Source organism: Cloeon dipterum, chromosome 3 (genome assembly GCF_949628265.1).
Source record: "Cloeon dipterum chromosome 3, ieCloDipt1.1, whole genome shotgun sequence".
In the NCBI taxonomy this organism is placed as follows: Eukaryota; Metazoa; Arthropoda; class Insecta; order Ephemeroptera; family Baetidae; genus Cloeon; species Cloeon dipterum.
Window position 1 is genome coordinate 8,197,426 of NC_088788.1, and position 18,312 is coordinate 8,215,737.

The following is an 18,312-nucleotide window of genomic DNA, read 5'->3' on the forward strand; positions in this document are numbered from 1 at the left end:
GTCCAAAATTTCATTTCAATTGCCAACCTTTTCCCTAAACCTTTATTAAAAATAAAATATAAATTTCGAAGACAATTCCGCCACTGCATGCTCTACAGAAATTTTACCTTACATTTTAGTGACGGCTATGGGAGTTTATTCCGCCACGTGCCGATTGTCCCAACAAAAAGCTAGAGCAAAAGTGCCGATTCACCCTTTCGACACAGTCAACAGTTTCACTTTGTGGCGTTTTTAACAGAAAATATCACCGTGTGTTTGCTATATTATGCATTTCCAGCAAAATTCCTTTCAAACTTGCTGTGGTAAAAAAAAACCAATAAAATGGAGAACCGAAATGGAAAGTACGGCTTTGCGATTGCGGCTCGTCGATCGCGGCCCGTCCTTTGGCATTACGTCGGATTTACAAGAAGGCAGATTTTTACGCCTGTTTTCCCGCGCGCATATAAAAGTCGGGACCATTTTTGTGTTCCATTCATCGATGCTCGCTCGCGTTTTTACGACGTGTCGCACATTCCGGCTTTTGAATTAGACCAAAAATGAAACAGACGGCGCGGCGGTGGCGGCAACGGCAGCGGCGGTGGATCAAATAAAAACAGAGGCGAGATTGTTCGTGCTCGTGCACCGGCTGCGCCGGCTCTTTTTGCATTCACACCCGTGCCCTACATTTCTCTGTAACACCAAATCCGATCACAAACTGGAAATGGAATAATTCTTATTGACAAATTAAATTATATTCACTTCCAGCGCATAATTAGATTACGCCAATATAATATTTTGGTGTTTCGCCGTTAGCTTCAGTTTCCAAATTGCGTTTAGTTTTAAATTTTCGTTTTCAAACCTCCTCGTTACCCTTTTATTTTTTGTATAAGCACTCTGGGTAAAGGATTGGACCACCTTATCTCCTTGCTAAACGTCCCAGTGGCCCCGTCCTCACAGTAAACGAAAAATCCAACTAATATGTTCGCTTCCAACGTCATCGCTGTAATTTTTCTTCTTAGATTTAAGTTGATGGACTATGGAATTGTTAATGATGCACGCATGATATAAAAGCAACTATCCAAAACCTCGAATGCACTTTGGTTTCCTGGTGAACTCTGCCAAATTTGGTCTTTTAGTAGTTGAATCCCACTCACAATCCTGTCTTCAAAAATATTGATAAAAGATATATGTTCAGCGTTGTCTTCAGAACCTCCTGCGACTAAAATTTCAACCTGTTCTGTTGCCAGAATAGAAAAATGGAAGGTAGCGTGAAATTCTCCTATCTTTTCAAACTGCTCGGTAAACGATGTTGCATTAATAAAATGTGTGGGTAGGTCTGGAAAATTTACATGCAGTTTTGAGGTCACACAAAATATTCACTTTTCGTTACCATTCCAACGGTAGTCGGTAATCAAATCCCCTGTTTTGTGTCCAGATAATAACCACCCTTGTGCCAAACCATGTTTTATCCTATTCCACGGCGTGCAGTTATCTGTGATCAAGTTACAGTCATATTTCGTCATCATTACAGGCTCCCCTTTGCTGTCCAAGTATTCCACTTTGGTGAAATCTGTCAAATACAATAAAATGTGCATTAAAATAGTGATTTTAGTCAAAAATGATACCTGTGTCATTTACCGGCTTTTTAATAAAAGCCATCGCATATTCGAAGTTTGAAGTTATACAAGCTACTGTCTCGTTTTCTTTTTTGACCGAAATCAAATCACCTTGCGCTAAATTAAAATTTATTTTTCATAAATCTATGCCAGTCAAAATTAAGGAGAAAACTCATACCTTTTCAGAAAAGCAGCAGAAACAGGGAAAGCTTCTGTATTCCTAGCATTTTGGAATGTCAGACACTTCTATCACTGGCACATTCATGCTGCTTACTGTTCTTTTAAAATGATTCACGTCACAGTGATGATAACGTTTTATTTTCGGAAGATAATGTATATCAGCGGAAATCGGACTCGAGTTAAATTTATAACAGGCACTCATTTTTTTCAGTGTTATCAACCCTTTATATTTGTTAATATAAAAAATCTCAACCGTTCTCGTTAAATTCCTGATTGAAGCCGCTTTTGCACCTGCAGTCGGCGTGTCCATCCGTCCATTCGTTTGTTTAGCTGCAATTAGTTTAGCCGGCAATTCCAAATAAAAATACTGCTGTGGTAAAACAAATTTGTCGGTGCAGCTGCTGTCGTTTTTCGGCTGCTCGTCTCGCAGCATCGATTTTTCCTTTCCCCGCCGCCGCTGCCGGCCGTTGTCGCAGAAAAGTGGACCACACCGCTCTTTTTTGTCTCGCCTCGGCATTTTTATTGCGATTTTCGATCCGCCAGCAATTTCATTAGGGCATTTTTTTTCCTCGGTCACGTTCCCAGCTGATTGCGTTTCTGGATGTGACAGCTGTTTATGTCGACCTCTTTATTGCCGCTGCCACCACACGTCTGCGGTTTTCGGCCATAATAAGTTTCTTAAAGCTGCCCTAAAAAGGTGCACTCTCGCAAACAAGGAGAAATTGCTACAAAAATATTACACGAGAAAAAAAATAAATTAAATTAAAAAACACTTGCTTTATTTTATTTTACGTATTAATTTTGCTCTGCAGTTTGCTTTTAGCTCTTCAGATTATTTTTGAGTTAAATAATATGTTCCCTTTGATTTTTATGAGGTTTAAAATTCAAGAGAAGTCAGTTTCGTCAAAATTTAAACGAGTTTAAACTCATTTACGAAGCGAAATAAAGGTTGCATGAGTTCATTGCGGAGTATTATTAACGTTTGAGACAGTTATTTGAGAATTCAGTGGATTGAAAATAAATTCGATTAAATTAAGAAAATTATTCAAAAATTATTAAACTCTGAGGAAACAAAAAGTATTTTTGATGTGTTAATGTTGACATTTTTTACCAAAAACATATTAAATAATTTATATTAAATTTTATTTCTAAAATTGTGCAATTTTCTAAGTAAAATTCCCTTTTTCTCGAAGTAAAGGTTGAGGAAGAGGCTAAAGCAGTTTTAATTTTGGTACGCGGTGATTTGCGACGGGATCAAATCGAATTTGTCAGCTGCCGACGTGTCGAGAAAGTGCGTAATTCCATTTGCCGACGACTAGCTCGTCGCAAATCGCATTAAACTCGGCAGGCGAAGATGGCAGAGCGAATTCGGCGCCAAGTTATAATAATAATAAATGTCGTTTGCGAATAATTTTAGACGTGAACGCACGGAAGCTGAGATAAACAGCGAGGAAATGGAAAACGTACCTTTTCACTTCCACCTCTGCGCGATTGATTTATTCAATTTGGTTTAGACTGGCCTTGTTTGACAACTTTCCTCTGCCTTGGCAAGCAGCATGAAAACTTGATTTTGGAACTTAAATAAGTTTCATAATTTATTTCTAATGTGTGTAAAACCGATTTCGATTATTTTTCTATGACCGCTATGATGTTCAGACCAGGAAGTAAGCAAAAATCTTAGCTTTTAAGAATTTTTAAAATCCAATAATACCGCAAAACGAGTAAATCGATTACCTAATCAGGAATTAACTAAAAATCGAAGCCAATGATTAAACAGATTATTTTTTGCTAAAAGAATGATTGAAATAGCCGACTAATTTATGCAAAAATCGGTAATTTTTCAAAATATATTCAAAAATACTAATTGTATAATATGAAATGTAGTGTTTATATATTTAATCAATCTGATCATTTAATATTTTATAAAAAAAACGGGTTCAGATGTGCGATAAAATTGGTTCGCACTGCGCAGATCCAAGAAGGCGTCTGAAAGTGGGAAGCAAAAAGCTCTCTTTGGATTCCCATACGAGTGTCAAGAGTTTGTTTTTACGATCCAAAAGACACAATTAGTACAAGTAATGCAAATTATGTCACAAAATTGACGAAAACTTGCTCCTTTTCTCGTGACCGTTTTTTCGCGCCATACTCTTTGGGACGCCATATCTGCGCATCGCATGAATCTGGCCCACGCTGATAAAAATATATTAAAATAATCAAAATAATTCCAAAATCAAGTTTTCATGAAAATAAACATCACATTTTTTTAATTTAGAGTAAAATGATATTTTGCGTGCAGTGATTTTATGACGTTAGGCTGTGCTGTTGGGAAGGGTAGCTTAATTAGCTCATTGTGTGTCGTTCGCTCCCGAGGGCTTAATTAACGAATCGGATCGGATGTGCGGCGGCAGTTAGGCAGCCCAGCGATACTCATCGTGGTGCTCGAATTACGCGCGTTGACAACTAACCGACTCAGAGTGCGGATTAAAAGGAAAACAGCGACGACAGCTTACAACATTTTAATATAGTGTTTTCCGCCGCGGCGTCTCCTCTCGCTTTTGACGTTGCGTAATCCGTTCGCAACAATCTATTTTCCAGCACTGCGGATTATAAAAGAGACGCATCCAGGCTGAAAATAGATTTTTCGTATTCGGTTAAATGGATCGTTCCATTTTAATTTGCGAGGGATGAGTGTTCCAGGGCTGATTAAAACCTTTCTGGACCTGAAACTGTTTATTCCAACTGGAGATGGTTTATTTATTTTTTAATTTTAAATTTAAAAGAAAGAAATCTCTTGATTGAAAAGGTAGGAAACGAAGTCCGTGCTGAGAGTAATTGAATTAGCAGAGAAGCGAGAGCGAATGCAAATGTTTCGCTGCTGCTGCTTTTGTCGATTCGGGAATGCATGTGAGCCCTCATTCAGCCGGCGGCCAAAAGAGTCGCACTCTCTTTGAAAGCACTCTCCGTTTTTAACGCAAACTTTTAATGAAAGCAGTGGCAACCGACACAGACTCAGACACGAGTGAAAGAGAAAAAACAGCCCTTTTCACGCAGCATTTGCAATTTTCCGGTTATTTGGAAGAGCAGGGAAGAGGCGGCCAGCGGGTTGGAATTATTGACCTTGATGAAATTTCCTGGAAAAAATATGCAAAGCAGTAAATTAAAAATTTAGAGGTTAAAAAATTGGACTGCTGACGTAAAAAACACAAAATTCGTCTTGTTTAAAATAGTTAACTGGTGATCAGATAATTTAAATGTTTTTTGATATTATTTTTGGGCTAAAGATAGATTAACATGTTATTTTTTAATTCTAACGAATTTTCCATAAATTAAAAATCACAATTATTGTTTTCAGGCGTGCCTTCCAGTATCTCTGCCCGAGACTTTTTGATCAACGGGCAAGGCCAGATGCGAGTCTGGAACCCGACGGCTTGCAGATCGTATCCAACCGACAGGGTGAGTTTATTCTATTTCTTTGCTTTATTATTCGAGACGCTGGCAGGAATTCCAAGCTTGCAGAGATGTATTTGCGTTGTCGTCTCTCTCGCGCGCTTTGATCACCACTTCACCCCCGCTAAATGGATGTTTGCCTTCACTCTCTCTCTCTCTGCAGCTATTTTAGACCAGCGACAACCCCATTTGTAAATAAGATGCTTTTTCTCGGAAATCACGGTGCTGTTTACGCATAAATAAACCAGTTTATTTTCTGGAGAAGCGTCTTGAAAGACATCTTTTTGCTTTGGAAAAAGAAACGTAAGGGATTTGCATCACTGTCTTGGAGAAAAATTTAGAGGGCGTAGATATTTTCTTTTTTAGAATTAAATTGATATTTTCAAAAGCATTATTATTTGAAAATTTGCTGCTGAGATTTTTGCAGAAATTGGTAAGTGATCCAGAACTAATTTTTAGCCTTAAAGGAAATATCACAATGTAGTTTAAAAATTTTAAAATGCATGTTAAAATTTTCCGATTCAACAAATTAAATTATTTAAGGATTCTTGGAATTGTTTAGTCATATTGATTTGGACTTTTCAAGATCACATTAGAGGCTGGAACCCACCCCCTGCTTCCTTTTGGGTGGAATTTGTTAATTTAAATATGCCAGAACTAATTTTCTTGGCGTCGTTTCACAGTTTTTCACCACGAGAAACTCAATTCTGGAGTTTCTGGACGTAATTTCATCACATCTGACTCTCATATTGATCGTCATACCAACATTAAACACCGTTTTTTGCGCATCCTTTTAGAAAACATTTTGTGAGCTCATAAAAAAATACTTTGAGAGCTCATAAAAAATTTTGAGTGCTAACAGAAAAAAATTGTGAGCTCATAGTTATAATATCTCCTCCATTTTCCATAAGGATTTGATTTCTTTGAAGCTCCAAAGCTCCTGTTGCCCTGGTGATCATACTTACGTAGATAAAAAATACTCTATTTTATTATTTTATTCAAATTACCCAAACCAAAACGTTTTAGCATCTTAAGAGCTAAAAATTTACCAGATACTCCTGAAAAACAATTTTCAGATAATGGCCAGGAGCGACGCGAATCCAATTTAATCCTTTGGCACTGAAGGGAAAAAAGCGCCTGAAATGTTTTCTATCTGAAGTGGAGTCGTTGACTTGCCTGTCGTTTTGTATTCTGACACTCACACAGGCTGGCGGCGGCGATAAAGGCGGCGGATTTATGCATTTTTTGTGTCGCGCGCGCGACTCAATTACAAAGACGGTTTCCAGCGATAAAACTATACACTTTCTTTCTTTCTTTCTTTCCTCCTTGTGTGCTTCTCGACTTTTGTCAGCGCGCAGCTCCTCCGATTTCGCCTCTTTCCTGACACACTCACGTACGTATATTGGTCGGCAGCTGCCATATTCCGCTCACAATATCGTTTAAGAGAGAGAGAAAGAAAGGAAGGAGCTGGCGTTTGTTGTTCTCGAGCAGCGCAGCAGCGAATTATTGCCTGCGGGCCCGGAGCAGCAAAAAGCTTTGGCCCGAGGACCTCGTGCTTAGTCTGCCTGAAAATACGCGCTCCACTGCAGCCGCCGACGCAGATTGTAACCGAGAAATGAAGTTATTTAAAGCTCTCTCCGTCTCCGGCCACTCTGCCACATTATTTCCAGCCGTGCTCTTCGGGGAAAACGACAGCTGAGTGCTTTTTCAGACAAGTTTCCACGATTGACAATTTCTGCCGAGGCCTTGTGCAAACACAAAAGGAACCAGAATCGTATAATCTCACAATAGAACATTTTAAAACGGGCTAAAACGGTTTTTTCAGACAGGATTAAATTGTGTCCAGGGAAAAATCTGGTTGAAATTCCATTTTTAACAATTATTTTAAATTCGCGCAGGTTTGAACGGTGCAAATTTCCAAAGACGGCCGTTTTCACTGAGATTGGCTCAACGGATTTCGGTCTGGAAACCAGGGAAGTTCCTGATCCACGAATTAGCGGGAAATTTTTCTTCTATATGTGGTTTTAGCACTCTTTATGGGCTGAAAATGGAGATTAATTTATCCAGCGGGGGCCAGATTCGTGCGACTGGGGGAATATGGCGCGAAAAAACGGTCACGTGAAAATGCGCGAAAAGAAGCAAGTTTTCGTCATTATTGTGACATAATTAATTTCCATTACTTGTACTAATTGTGTCTTTTGGATCGTAAAAACAAACTCTTGACACTCGTACGGCAATCCAATAAGAGCTTTTTGTTTCCCACATTCAGACGCCATCTTGGATCTGCGCAGTGGGAACCAATTTTATCGCACATCTGGCCCCCGCTGAATTTATCTAAATTTTCTATTTTCTAATAGATTGTGACGAAAAGTAACAAAACCCAGGATTTTCGACCCATTTTTATTTTCTCTTACTTTAAAGACCTTTTCTTGATTTTATAAAAAGAATATCACGTCTCCTTTGCATAAAATTCCAAGTTCCAGAGCAACCAAGACATTTTACACGGACTAATCGTGTCTCATTTCCAAGTTAAAACCGTTTAAAAAGTTTCAACTCCCCGGCGGATGAAGCCAATTATCCAAATCACCTGTCAAATCTCAGCAAACTCCGGTGTAAAGGGTGTAATTTTCCAATCTCCCGACTCAAGATAAACTTCTCTTCTCGAACAAGATTTATTTTTCACGGCAAGTGCTGCTGCTGCAAATGAAATTATGCAAATCGCAGCAGCGGCGCGGCGGCACCGAGTTTTGGTTTTTCCATCGTCGGTGTCGGCCTCGGGGGACGCGTTCGCTTTTTAATCCAACGACGACGACAACGCAGCCAAGATTTCCGCCGGGACGCACATTCAAATCATCGGCGACAGTTGAGTAAAAAAAAAAAATCGAACGAGAAAGTCACTTCGACTACGATAATGGATGCGAGATTGAAACTGATTTGCCACAAGACATTGATATTTTTTTTGAAGTCATGTTATGCAAGGTAAAAAGGTGTGTAATTCACTGGGAATTTCATGGAGCTTGTGCGTGGCGGGAGCTAAAAATCAATGATTTGATGTTTTTTCAATAATTTTGGACAAAATCAACGATTGCTGAGGATCAAACTAGATTTTCCAGCCGATTTACTTTGTTGAAAATTCGACATGATGTGTGTTTAAATAAAAACCGTTACTTTAGCGGTTTTTGGTCCGAATCTAGCAAGCAAATAGTATCACTAGAACGCCGGTGACCAATCGCAAAGAAGGGAGCTGCTCTCTGATTGGCTTTTTTGACGCTATGATCGAGACGGCAGCGCCACAGCGACGGCCAGCGAAAGTCAGCCAGCACCCAGCTTTGTCGCTTAATTACGCTGGATGCCACTGTGGCGCTGGCATCTTGATCTGACGTTAAAAAGCCAATTAGACAACCTTTTTGATTGGTCGCCGGCAATCTTGTGACACTTTCTGTTAGATTTCTGGCCAGAAACAGCCAGAAAAATGGCTTTTACGTTTCCGTCGATTTTTGGAACAGAATTATCGGATTATTAGGGTGCCAGACCTGATTCAACCCTCAGGAATCGATTGAAATGGTCAAAAATTAAATTCCAGCGAAGCCAGAAAAATTAATAAACAATTACTAATGAATTTCTCTCTTTAAATAATTATTATTTATTTCTCAAACAGTTCTGATGGGTCTCTGGAGAGCGCACTGAGAGAGCTCCTCAGTCCTCAACAGGTAGAGGTCGCAAACTCGGCTTTACAGCGGGCAGTGGAAATAAATTGCCGGCAGTTTGTTTGCGGCGCATCTCTCGCATTAATTACCACGCACGCACAGAACGAACGCGCAGATAGAACTCACGTGTGTGTGTGTCTTGGCGAGCAGGCAATTTGTGCGAAAGCGCAGGCCTGTCAGCTTGTCACGCGGCTGCTGCTGCGAAATCGAGTTTCCAGCCCCGGCCCCGCAGCTTTAACCAGGCCGAGTTTGCAATTAAATTAAGCAGGCTCGCCATTCACCATGAATTTCAGTCAAAGCAGCTCCGCTCCATCTCGCTGCGTTTGATTAATTAATCTTGCAAAATAGTCGCATCAAACTAATCACTGCCAACCGAGCACGAGCAGCCAGCGGTAATGCTCTCTTCTCTCTTGAAACTCGCGATTAATAGTTGCGGCGAATTTATTGCCCAAACTGCCTGCACAGCTGCAAACGCCAGCAACACGTAGAGAAAAATTCCAAAAATATATTTAAATTTTAATTTTTGTTAGGAAAATTTGATGTGTATCTTTTTTTGAGAAGGAAATCTTTCGGACTACAATTTTAGTCTTTTTACTAGACGTGATTTTCTTAGCGGAAAAGATATTTCTAATTTTCAAATGATAAAAATGGTCTTTAGTCCTGTCAATTTAAAATTTAAAAAATATGCTATTTACAAAGATATTTTTCAATTCAGAACAACAGCGGTATTTAAATTAAACCTAAATTAGCATCAAATTTTTTCCGTTTAATCAACATTTCCGGAATATTAGAATTTCTCAAGCAACCTTTCAAATATAACTAAAAAGGCGAAAAATTATTAAAAATTAAAAAATGATTTATTTGTCTGGGGCTCCATCTTCCATCATTTCATCTTTTCTTTCTGTTTCCAATAGGTTTTCGTCTAAGCTTCTTATTTATTTTTTTACCCCAGTCTCCAGAGAAAACTATCTATTTTCGGAACAATTTTCCTGCGTGTGCCATTGTTTTTATCCGCGGCACGTGAGCTGCATTTTCGCCAGGCTGTCGGCCGATCGATGGAATCACCATCTCCTTTCTAATCTGGCGCGAGATTGATGCTGGCGAAAATGACGGGCTGCAAGTTTTCGCCCCGGCTCATTCGTCCGAGTTTGTTACAGCAGTGGGTCTGCCAGCTGGGCCGGGTGATGCGCTGCCTCTCGCCGGCGACGGCCTCCAACCGCCTGAAACGCCTGCTCGACGCCATGACCAACGAACAACCGCAGAACCGACCCTCGCTCGCCGGAATATGCAAGGTATGCGTGCTTTCAACCCTCAATAGATGTACGTTTTTGGGGTGAAATTTGTTCCCTCCAATGAATTAGTTTTTTAACTATTTTAAACAAAATTAAATTGCATAGTATCTTCAAATGCGATTAAATCTGTTTGCTCGTGTTTATTAATTTATTTTGCTTGCGGTTTTAATCAAAGTCGCTCGTTATAATTTTGCTTTGCCATATCCCATTTCAATGAGGCGAGCGACACCTTTTCATCCGAGCCCCGAGAGACGCCGTCTGAATAGTTGGCTCGGGTGAACGAGACTGTTTGTCTCGGCGTTTGCCTCTGTTTGTGCTCAGCGCTCGCGCGCGCGAATTAATTCAGCGCCAGTCTTTTCAGCAGCGAACGCTCGTTAAATTTGCAAATGCCGCGCCCGAGAGCACAAATAGTGTTGATAATAATAATAATATTCAGGTTGCGCGCGATTAATGAATCGGCTCTAATGGAAAAGAGCGCGCGTTTCATAAATGTCGAGCGTCTTCCGCGCGCATTTATCAATTCTCGCCCGCCCGCAGTGCGTGGGTAGAATTTTAATTAAACGCTCTGCTCGCCTCGTCCTTTCAATTTAAGCGGGTTTATTTCGATCAAGCGGCTTCCTCCTCCGCTTCGTTTTCAGCGGCCTGTTCCTCCTCTCCTTCTTTTTCAATTTCCTCCACACCTGGCTCCTCCTCCCCTTCTTCAGCATTTTCTTCAATTTGCTCCTCCTCTTGAATTTCTTCTCCTTCCTCCTGGTCAATTTCCTCTTCTCCCTGGCCAACTTCTTCTTTCTGGTCATCTTCCCCTTCTTCTTCCTCTAATTTGATATTTTCCTCTTCCACCTGAGCAACTTCTCCTCCTTCCTCGATCTCTATCCCCTCCTCCTTTTCTTCCTCAACTTCCCCTTCCCCTTCCTCCTCAACGTCTCCTTCTTCCTGTGCCTCTGGAATAATTTCCTCTTTCCCTTCCACCTGAAGTTCCAGCTCTTCCCCTCCATCTTCTTCAACCTCCTCAACCGTATCCTCCAAAATATCAGGAAGAAGCAGCTCAATCGTTGACTCCATGTCCTCCCCTCCCATCTCATCCCTTTCCTCAAGGGGAAGTGGTGGAAGGGTGCCCATGGAGACCCTGGCGTAGTGCTCCCTGGCCTCCCTGAGTCGTTTGATTCGCTCGTCCTCATAAACGCTGGCTGGCCGCACGCCCGGCCGCAGTTCCGTCGCAGGGGGAAGGGAACATGGCTGTGGTGCCAGCTTCCGCGCCTGCCGTCGCTTCCCCTCCAGGTGCCTGGCGTACATCATCAGGCCCACGTGCTGATTGGTCGACACCAGCGTGCGGCCTACATCTTTAGTGGGTGGCTCCTCAGGGTACGGCATGGCGTGCCAATCTTTCCAGCGAGGACCAAAATCTGGCACAGCTCTAAAAATAAATAAATAAATAATAAAAATGTTTTTCTGTAATTTTTTATCCTGAAAATAAATTAGAAACCTTTGTGGAAGAGTGGGTTTCCAGTGCTTGGCATCCCTGCTGACCTGCATGCGAAGCACATGCCTCTCCTCGGCCTTGTCCTCAAGCCACGCCAGCTTCCTCAACAGGTCGGGGCACCGGTTGAATTTAGGCTTTGGTGGTCGCAGAGATAGCGGCTCCCTCTTCATCCGACGCTCCCACTTGTTGGCCTTCCGCTTCCTCTTCTTTTTTTGCTCCACGTCCAAACTGTCCCCAAATTTAGTTCCAATTTTCAAAATTAAATTTTTAAAACTTACATTACTTGGAGACCACCGCCGTCTATGTCGACACGGACGCCACCCCTTTTGTCGTCGCGGTAGGTGACCTGAGCGTCGACCACGTTGTTGGCCGTGTGTGTCGTGTAGGTAGACACCACCTCCAGGTTGGAGCCGCGTCCTGTCAGACGGCCGCCGCACGCCGACGCCAAAGGACTGTCCATTGGATAGAACCTGAAATTAAATTAAAAATTTATTTTCCCCTTAAATGATCTTAAAAGCTTTTAATTACCTGTCGAGGGGAAGGACGACGGTGGGCATTGGCTCTTTGAATCGGGCCGTGACCTCAGTGCCCAGGACCTTTTCCTCCCACCTTTCTCCAGGCTCACCCTGCACCCTTTTCATCTCCCTGAGCAGCGGCAAACTGACCACCTCGACGCCTGACTGCCGCCAGTCGGTCTGAGTCTCTCCTTGGGTGGTGGGGGGTGGCGTGCGAGGGCCCAAGGGGGGCAGGGCCGCCTCCTCGGGGGTCAGGCTTCGCGCTGAGTCGTCTGAGTTGTCCTCCTGGCCCTGATTTCTGTGTTTACTCAGCCGCTTTTCCTTATTGGCGCTCGGCCCGACCTCGGAGGGGCTCGAAGACTTGTCTGCTTCCTCCTCCTCCTCTTCTTCTCCCTCCCCTTCCCTACCTGTGGAGCCCTCAAGGGGGCTTTCTAGAAGGTCCTGTTTTGCTTCTTCGATCATTTGTAGAAGGTCCGAGTCATCGATTGAATTTTCTGCTTCGGTTTGCTCAGGTTCTGCACTCTGAGGCTCTTCCTCGGCTGAATTATCACGTTCCTCAGGTTCAAATTCCGCATTTTCAGGTTTAGGTTCCGCATTTTCAGATTTTGACTCTAAAATTTCTTCCTGGGACTCCGGAATTTCATCCGCAGATTCAGGAATTTCACTCTCAGGCTCAGGAGTTTCCTCCTCAGCCTCAGGTTGGTCCTCCTCAGGCTGCAGGCTGCCAGTTTCCTCCTCCATGTCCGCGACAAGCAGCCAAAATTTACGATTTCCAACAAATAAAGCGTTTGAAACGACCCCATTGTTGGGTTTTATTATTTGTTATTCTCTGCTGGAAACAATGCATTCCGTGGTAATTGTCGTGCATTACACGCGCGTGTCTGGCAAGAGCAGGCGCAGGCCTCCCGCGGGTAATCACTGGGAGAGCGCGTTGTGTGTGCTCGTGCTGTACGGCTCCGCGGGGACGTGTTATGCAAGCAGCGCGCCGGGCCTGTTTCGCACGCTGCATAACCACGAAAGCGACAGGCGTTTTCCCTGCCTGCCGAGCGTGCGGAGCGTGGCAGCGTGGCAAAAGACGGCCTCCGAAGTGTACAAAAAGCGACATTGTGATCGATACACGCCTTTTTGTCCCGGGCCGACACAAAAATGTTATACCAAAAATAATGGAACTTCTCAAAATCAATATTTAAGTAAAAAAATTGTTCTAGATATTTTGAAATATTGGCAGAAAAGTAATTGAATAAAGTTTTTTTGGTGAGCGAGTCGATGCTGCGGCGTGTCATTCGGAGAGTGATTGATGGTCAAAACATGAACTTTGTCGTGCGCCGCGGATTAGAATAAATATTTGACTTGGACCGCGCGCGTTTTGATGCATTGGCAGGTCGATACAAACATCGTTTCGGTGGGCTCCCGTGGGTGCAGCTTCTCGCTCGTCAGCTTCTTTCTCAACAATCCACCCGCCACAGGCCGAAATCATTGCTCCCCCTGCGATGCTGCCGCCGCCGCCACTGAGAGCCTCTTCACAAAATGCTGAATAATCTCTGGGGCTGATTCCGTTTTAACTCACCGCTGAGTGAGTCAAATATCCCTGCATCCTTTTTTATATAAGGGCCAAAAGAAATTAAAATTAAGGCGGAAATTTTTTTATTTAGAACTTTTTATTTCTTTTATTAATTTTGTTTTTAATTGGGAAAACCTTTCTCTTAAAATATTAATCATCACAACCATAATTTTAATAGGCATTTTGCGTTTATTTTAATTTTTTACAAAATATAACCAATCGAATTGATTTATAAGATTTCTTCAGAACCGCACAGTATGATTAAATTATTACGGAAACTATTTGAAAAACTGGTCATATACATATTAATTATTTAATTTATCCTAAGTCACGTAATTTTTCCGAGCACGTGAGAAGAATGTTTGCACTTTGTCGCGCGGGGGTGAAAATGAAAAAGGCTGTCGACAATTGGGAGACAACTAACTAATTTGGGCGACGGCGCTAATTGTGCGTGCTGCCATTAGGCTAGCAGCTCTCGTCGCGAGACTTAATGAGACGTGCCAAAAGAGCCATTTGTGCCTCCGCTGCTGCCACTGCTGTGTGCACGAACGGCTTCTCCCGAGACTCTCTAAAATTGTTTCGAACCTTTGTTGCAGGAGCTGCAGGACTACAGCGGCCACGACGCCGACAACCTCGCCAGACAACTCTACGCCGAGGTCATGGGACCCTCACCAGTGAGAATTTCCTTTGAAAAACTTAAAAAATTAATTAATATTTGAAAGAAAATTATTTTCTGATTTGTGAGTTGGTCAGAAAAAAATCATAATCTCAGCAGGCTTCATTGGGACACTTTCATTTTTTGCTTTATACCGATATGAAAATTGGATTTTCTTATTCAATCTGCATTGATTCGTTTAGCCGGAGCCGATGGCAGAAAATAAGCCAATCATCTCGTCGACGCCGCTGATGCTGGATCCTAAGAAGTACTCGGTATGCAATTATTATTTTTTTACTAATTTAAAAAAATATTTTAATTAAACAATTTTCTATTTTCCTTAAATTATGTTTAAAAAATTAATTCGGGAGTTTTCCTCTTTTAAATAATATTGATTAAATCAGCGGGGACCAGATTCGTGCGATGCGCAGATATGGCGTCCCAAAGAGTATGGCGCGAAAAAACGGTCACGTGAAAATGCGCGAGAATAACCAGGTTTTCGTCAATATTGTGACATAATTTGCATTACTCTTAACTAATTGTGTCTTTTGGATCGTAAAAACAAACTCTTTACACTCGTACGGCAATCCAAAGAGAGCTTTTTGTTTCCCACATTAGACGCCATCTTGGATCTGCGCAGTGGGAATCAATTTTATCGCAAATCTGGACCCCGCTGGATTAAATTAAAACTCCATTTTTATTGTAATTCATAAGTATTTGAAAATAGTAGAGGGGTGTCGAGCAAGGATCTGGTTGGCCCTCTCTTTTCCTCCATTTTTTTAATTTTTACAACGTGAACTTGATTTTGTGTCAAATTTTTAAGTCATTTAGTCCTACAAGTAAAGCTCTGTGAGGATTTTAGAACCAAAAAGCGGCTTTTAGATCGAGTTTTTCCTATACGACCCTTTTTAAAATTTACTGAGGTTGTCAAGTCAATTTTTTATTGCGTAACACCTCCATAAATTTGTACGTGGATTGTTTTGTCAGGAGGAGAAGCAGGTGGTGTCTTCGACGCCGATGGCCGATACGAAGGAGCAGCCGCCTGCGCCGTTGGTAATGCTGGTGAGTGAATTTATCGGTTGCCGATATACGTCGGAGCGTGGTAATTGAAGCCGAAAATTTTGCAGTTTGACGATATCGGCGCTTGCACTCCGATCGCGGTGGCGGCGGCGGCGGCGAAGAGGCCGGCGCGCCTCGTGCGCTCGCTCTCAAGGTACGCTGATTCAGCGCCCAGGCGGCCGAAAATGTATTGCCCACCGCTTTTCAAATGCTGATGCGCCACTTGGCCTTTTTTCCTCCTCTCACTGCTCTCTCTACTCGCCCTCTATTTTTATTATTGAGCAGAGCAGACAAAAGCACGCCGTCTCTCTCTCTCTCTCTCTCTCGCTCTCGTTTGGAGTTTTTCCAGCCGACGAGCTTTTGTCTCCCTTTCTTGCTCGCTTTTAACGAGCGGCCGTTAATGTTCCGCTTAATTAATTGCACCGCCGGCCGCTCCATTATGCACCTGTCTCGCTCGTCTATCTCCGAACGCTAATGCACGATTTTGAAAAGTATAGAGTAAAAGGGGAAAAATATATAGGGCTAATTAATCCTAGCTATTGTGGCGGAAATAATTAGGTCTCCATTTCCTCTTGAAAAGGAAATGCGAAAAAATATCTGTATTCTAAGTCTTTTTTATTTTAATTACAAGCAAAATTATTTTGATTTGGAAGAACAAGTTAATAAATAATTTTTTAAGGTGAGACCGTTCTTAGAAAAATATACAAATTAAACTAGAGTTGTTATTATGTGATCCAAAAAATTTAACTCTTAATTTAAAGACAAAACAGTTTGTTTTTACAAACTTTGGACTGTTTAAATTATTTTAAATTCACATACTAAGCAATTAAATTTTGAAGCGTCAATTTAACCAATTTTCATTTCACTGTTATTTAAATTTCAGTAAAGATTCCTGGCTAAATTTCGAAAATTTGCGCATTTTTATGATTTTTACGGTGCAAAAAGTGGTAAGAGGTGGTACTCTTATACTGCTTTGGCTTTCAAGAAGAGATAAAGCGGTGGGTTGTTCTTGAAAATCTGACCATTTGAAGCTGAGATTTGGGCGTGCAAACATTTTTAAAAACCGGAAAATCCACCAATTTTGTATATTTAATTTTTTTAATAGATTCTTTTTATTAAATAAAAATTCTTTTTATTAAATAAAAAGAATGTATTATGTACAACAAAATATAAAGATGGCATTATGAAAAATGTAAAAATTCCTAACTGGAATTCTGATACGAACATACATTTTTATTTCATACCACTTTGAGATCAGCAGTAAAAATATCAAAATAAAAGTGCCCGTATAACCAATAAATTTAATACGGTCTGTTGGCAATCTAATAGGGCCTAAATAAATTTCATCAAGATTTATATCAGAAAATATTGTTATTTCCTGTTTCCTGGAAAACCAATCTTTTCCCTGTTGAAAATGTATTCATTTTTATAAAGAGTGACAGGTCTGAAAACCTTTTGAATAAAAATCGAATCAATTTCACCCTACGCAAAAAAAGGGCGTAAAATTAGACAAAAACAAATCTCGCTTTGACTGCAATTCATTTTTATTCAATTTTCGGCATCATCATTTCAATCTTCAGTCCAAGCAGCCCTTCCGAAGGCGCCCGTCGGTCAAAGCCAGTGGAGCGAGCGCCTTCGCGGCTGTACCGGCTGCGTCCTCCGAGCATCGGGCGGTCGGCGTGCGTGGGGCCCGAGTTCGTCGTACGCAGCAGCTTGCCCGGCAAGGAAATCCTGCTGCCCAACGACCAAAAGGTGAGCGACAAACAAAAGAATTAATTGCAGCTGGGAATTACGTTTGTTGCCCTCTGGCGAGAGAGCCGAGCCAAACTGACTCTTGATTCGCTTTCAGCGCGTCGGCAAAAGACAGCTCACGGTGGTGCTGCTCAACGGCCAGCGGCTCAACGTGCTCTGCGCACCATCTACCGTCACCGCCGCCAATGTCCTTCAGGTAGACGAGAATTATTAATTGTTGTTTTTCCCGCCAAAAATGTGGAGAATGTGAATTAAACTAGATTTCACTGGTTAGATTTCTTTAAAAAAAAATGACCTAATGTTCAAGGACTTCGATTTATGATTAAATTAGGTATAAACCCACAGTTAGCCCCCCGTTTAATTCCGGAGGAGTGTTTTTAACGCCTCTTGTGGTCGATTGCAGAGTCAAAAAAGGAAAATCAGAGTAAAATTTAATGCTTTTTAAATTCTACTCTTTTAAATTGTTCATTTCAGGCTAAAAAATTACGACTTCCAGTCTTTGAGGGAGGGTCAAGTGTGTGGTTTGGATAATTTTACAACTAAATCTTCTGGAACGCTGGAGTTATGACTTTAACACCACTCTTCTCAGTCAGGAAAATGTCTCTAAATATCCAGAAAACGGTTTAACCTAACACCTCCAGTCTTTCAAGAGGGTCCAAGTGTGTGGTTCATATTGAAATGCAGTTTTCGACATTTTCCCCAGGTTGTTCTCGAGGAGGAGGGTCTAAAGCACAGTTTCATGCTGGGCCTGGCACAGCGGTCGGGCGACGACCTGATCTTCCTGCCGCCGTCGCTGCCCCTGGCGAAGGTGGCGCCCAAGAGCTGGCTGTCGTGCCTTCTCAAGGGTCACGAGATGCCGTTCACGCTGTTCGTCAGGGTGCAGCTCTTTCCGCCGACCCTGAGGGGCGTGCGCTGGGAGTCGAAGCACCTGCTCTACCTTGAGCTGCGCCGCGCCCTGGTCGAAGGACGCCTCAGGTGCTCCGGTGCCCAGCAGGAAATGCTCGCTGGACTCGCCCTGCAGGCCGAGTTTGGAAACTTTTCTCAAGCTGTGAGTCCAATTAATTAATTT

The 18,312-nt window shown here is 42.0% G+C and overlaps 2 protein-coding genes across 4 annotated transcripts in view; one reads left to right on the forward strand and one right to left on the reverse strand.

Annotated features, from left to right (window-relative positions):
• The window catches only part of LOC135939578 (FERM and PDZ domain-containing protein 2-like), a 96,619-nt gene that overhangs the window by 74,137 nt on the left and 4,170 nt on the right, over positions 1 to 18,312 (forward strand). Inside the window, exons 3-11 of one of the 3 annotated variants that reach the window (XM_065484044.1) lie at positions 5,128 to 5,228; positions 10,087 to 10,221; positions 14,374 to 14,451; positions 14,636 to 14,707; positions 15,420 to 15,494; positions 15,560 to 15,645; positions 17,072 to 17,243; positions 17,341 to 17,439; positions 17,947 to 18,291. In XM_065484044.1, coding sequence (XP_065340116.1) covers positions 5,128 to 5,228; positions 10,087 to 10,221; positions 14,374 to 14,451; positions 14,636 to 14,707; positions 15,420 to 15,494; positions 15,560 to 15,645; positions 17,072 to 17,243; positions 17,341 to 17,439; positions 17,947 to 18,291 — 1,163 coding nt within the window. The remainder of the gene's footprint in view (positions 1 to 5,127; positions 5,229 to 10,086; positions 10,222 to 14,373; positions 14,452 to 14,635; positions 14,708 to 15,419; positions 15,495 to 15,559; positions 15,646 to 17,071; positions 17,244 to 17,340; positions 17,440 to 17,946; positions 18,292 to 18,312) is intronic. The other 2 variants (XM_065484046.1, XM_065484045.1) reach the window with 2 other exon arrangements.
• Positions 10,828 to 13,016, reverse strand: LOC135940503 (golgin subfamily A member 6-like protein 22). The gene is made up of 4 exons (XM_065485428.1): positions 12,230 to 13,016; positions 11,980 to 12,171; positions 11,705 to 11,929; positions 10,828 to 11,635 (listed from the first exon to the last, which is right to left on the reverse strand). The coding sequence occupies exons 1-4, from the start codon at positions 12,955 to 12,957 to the stop codon at positions 10,828 to 10,830; spliced, it is 1,953 nt and encodes a 650-aa protein (XP_065341500.1). The 5' UTR covers positions 12,958 to 13,016.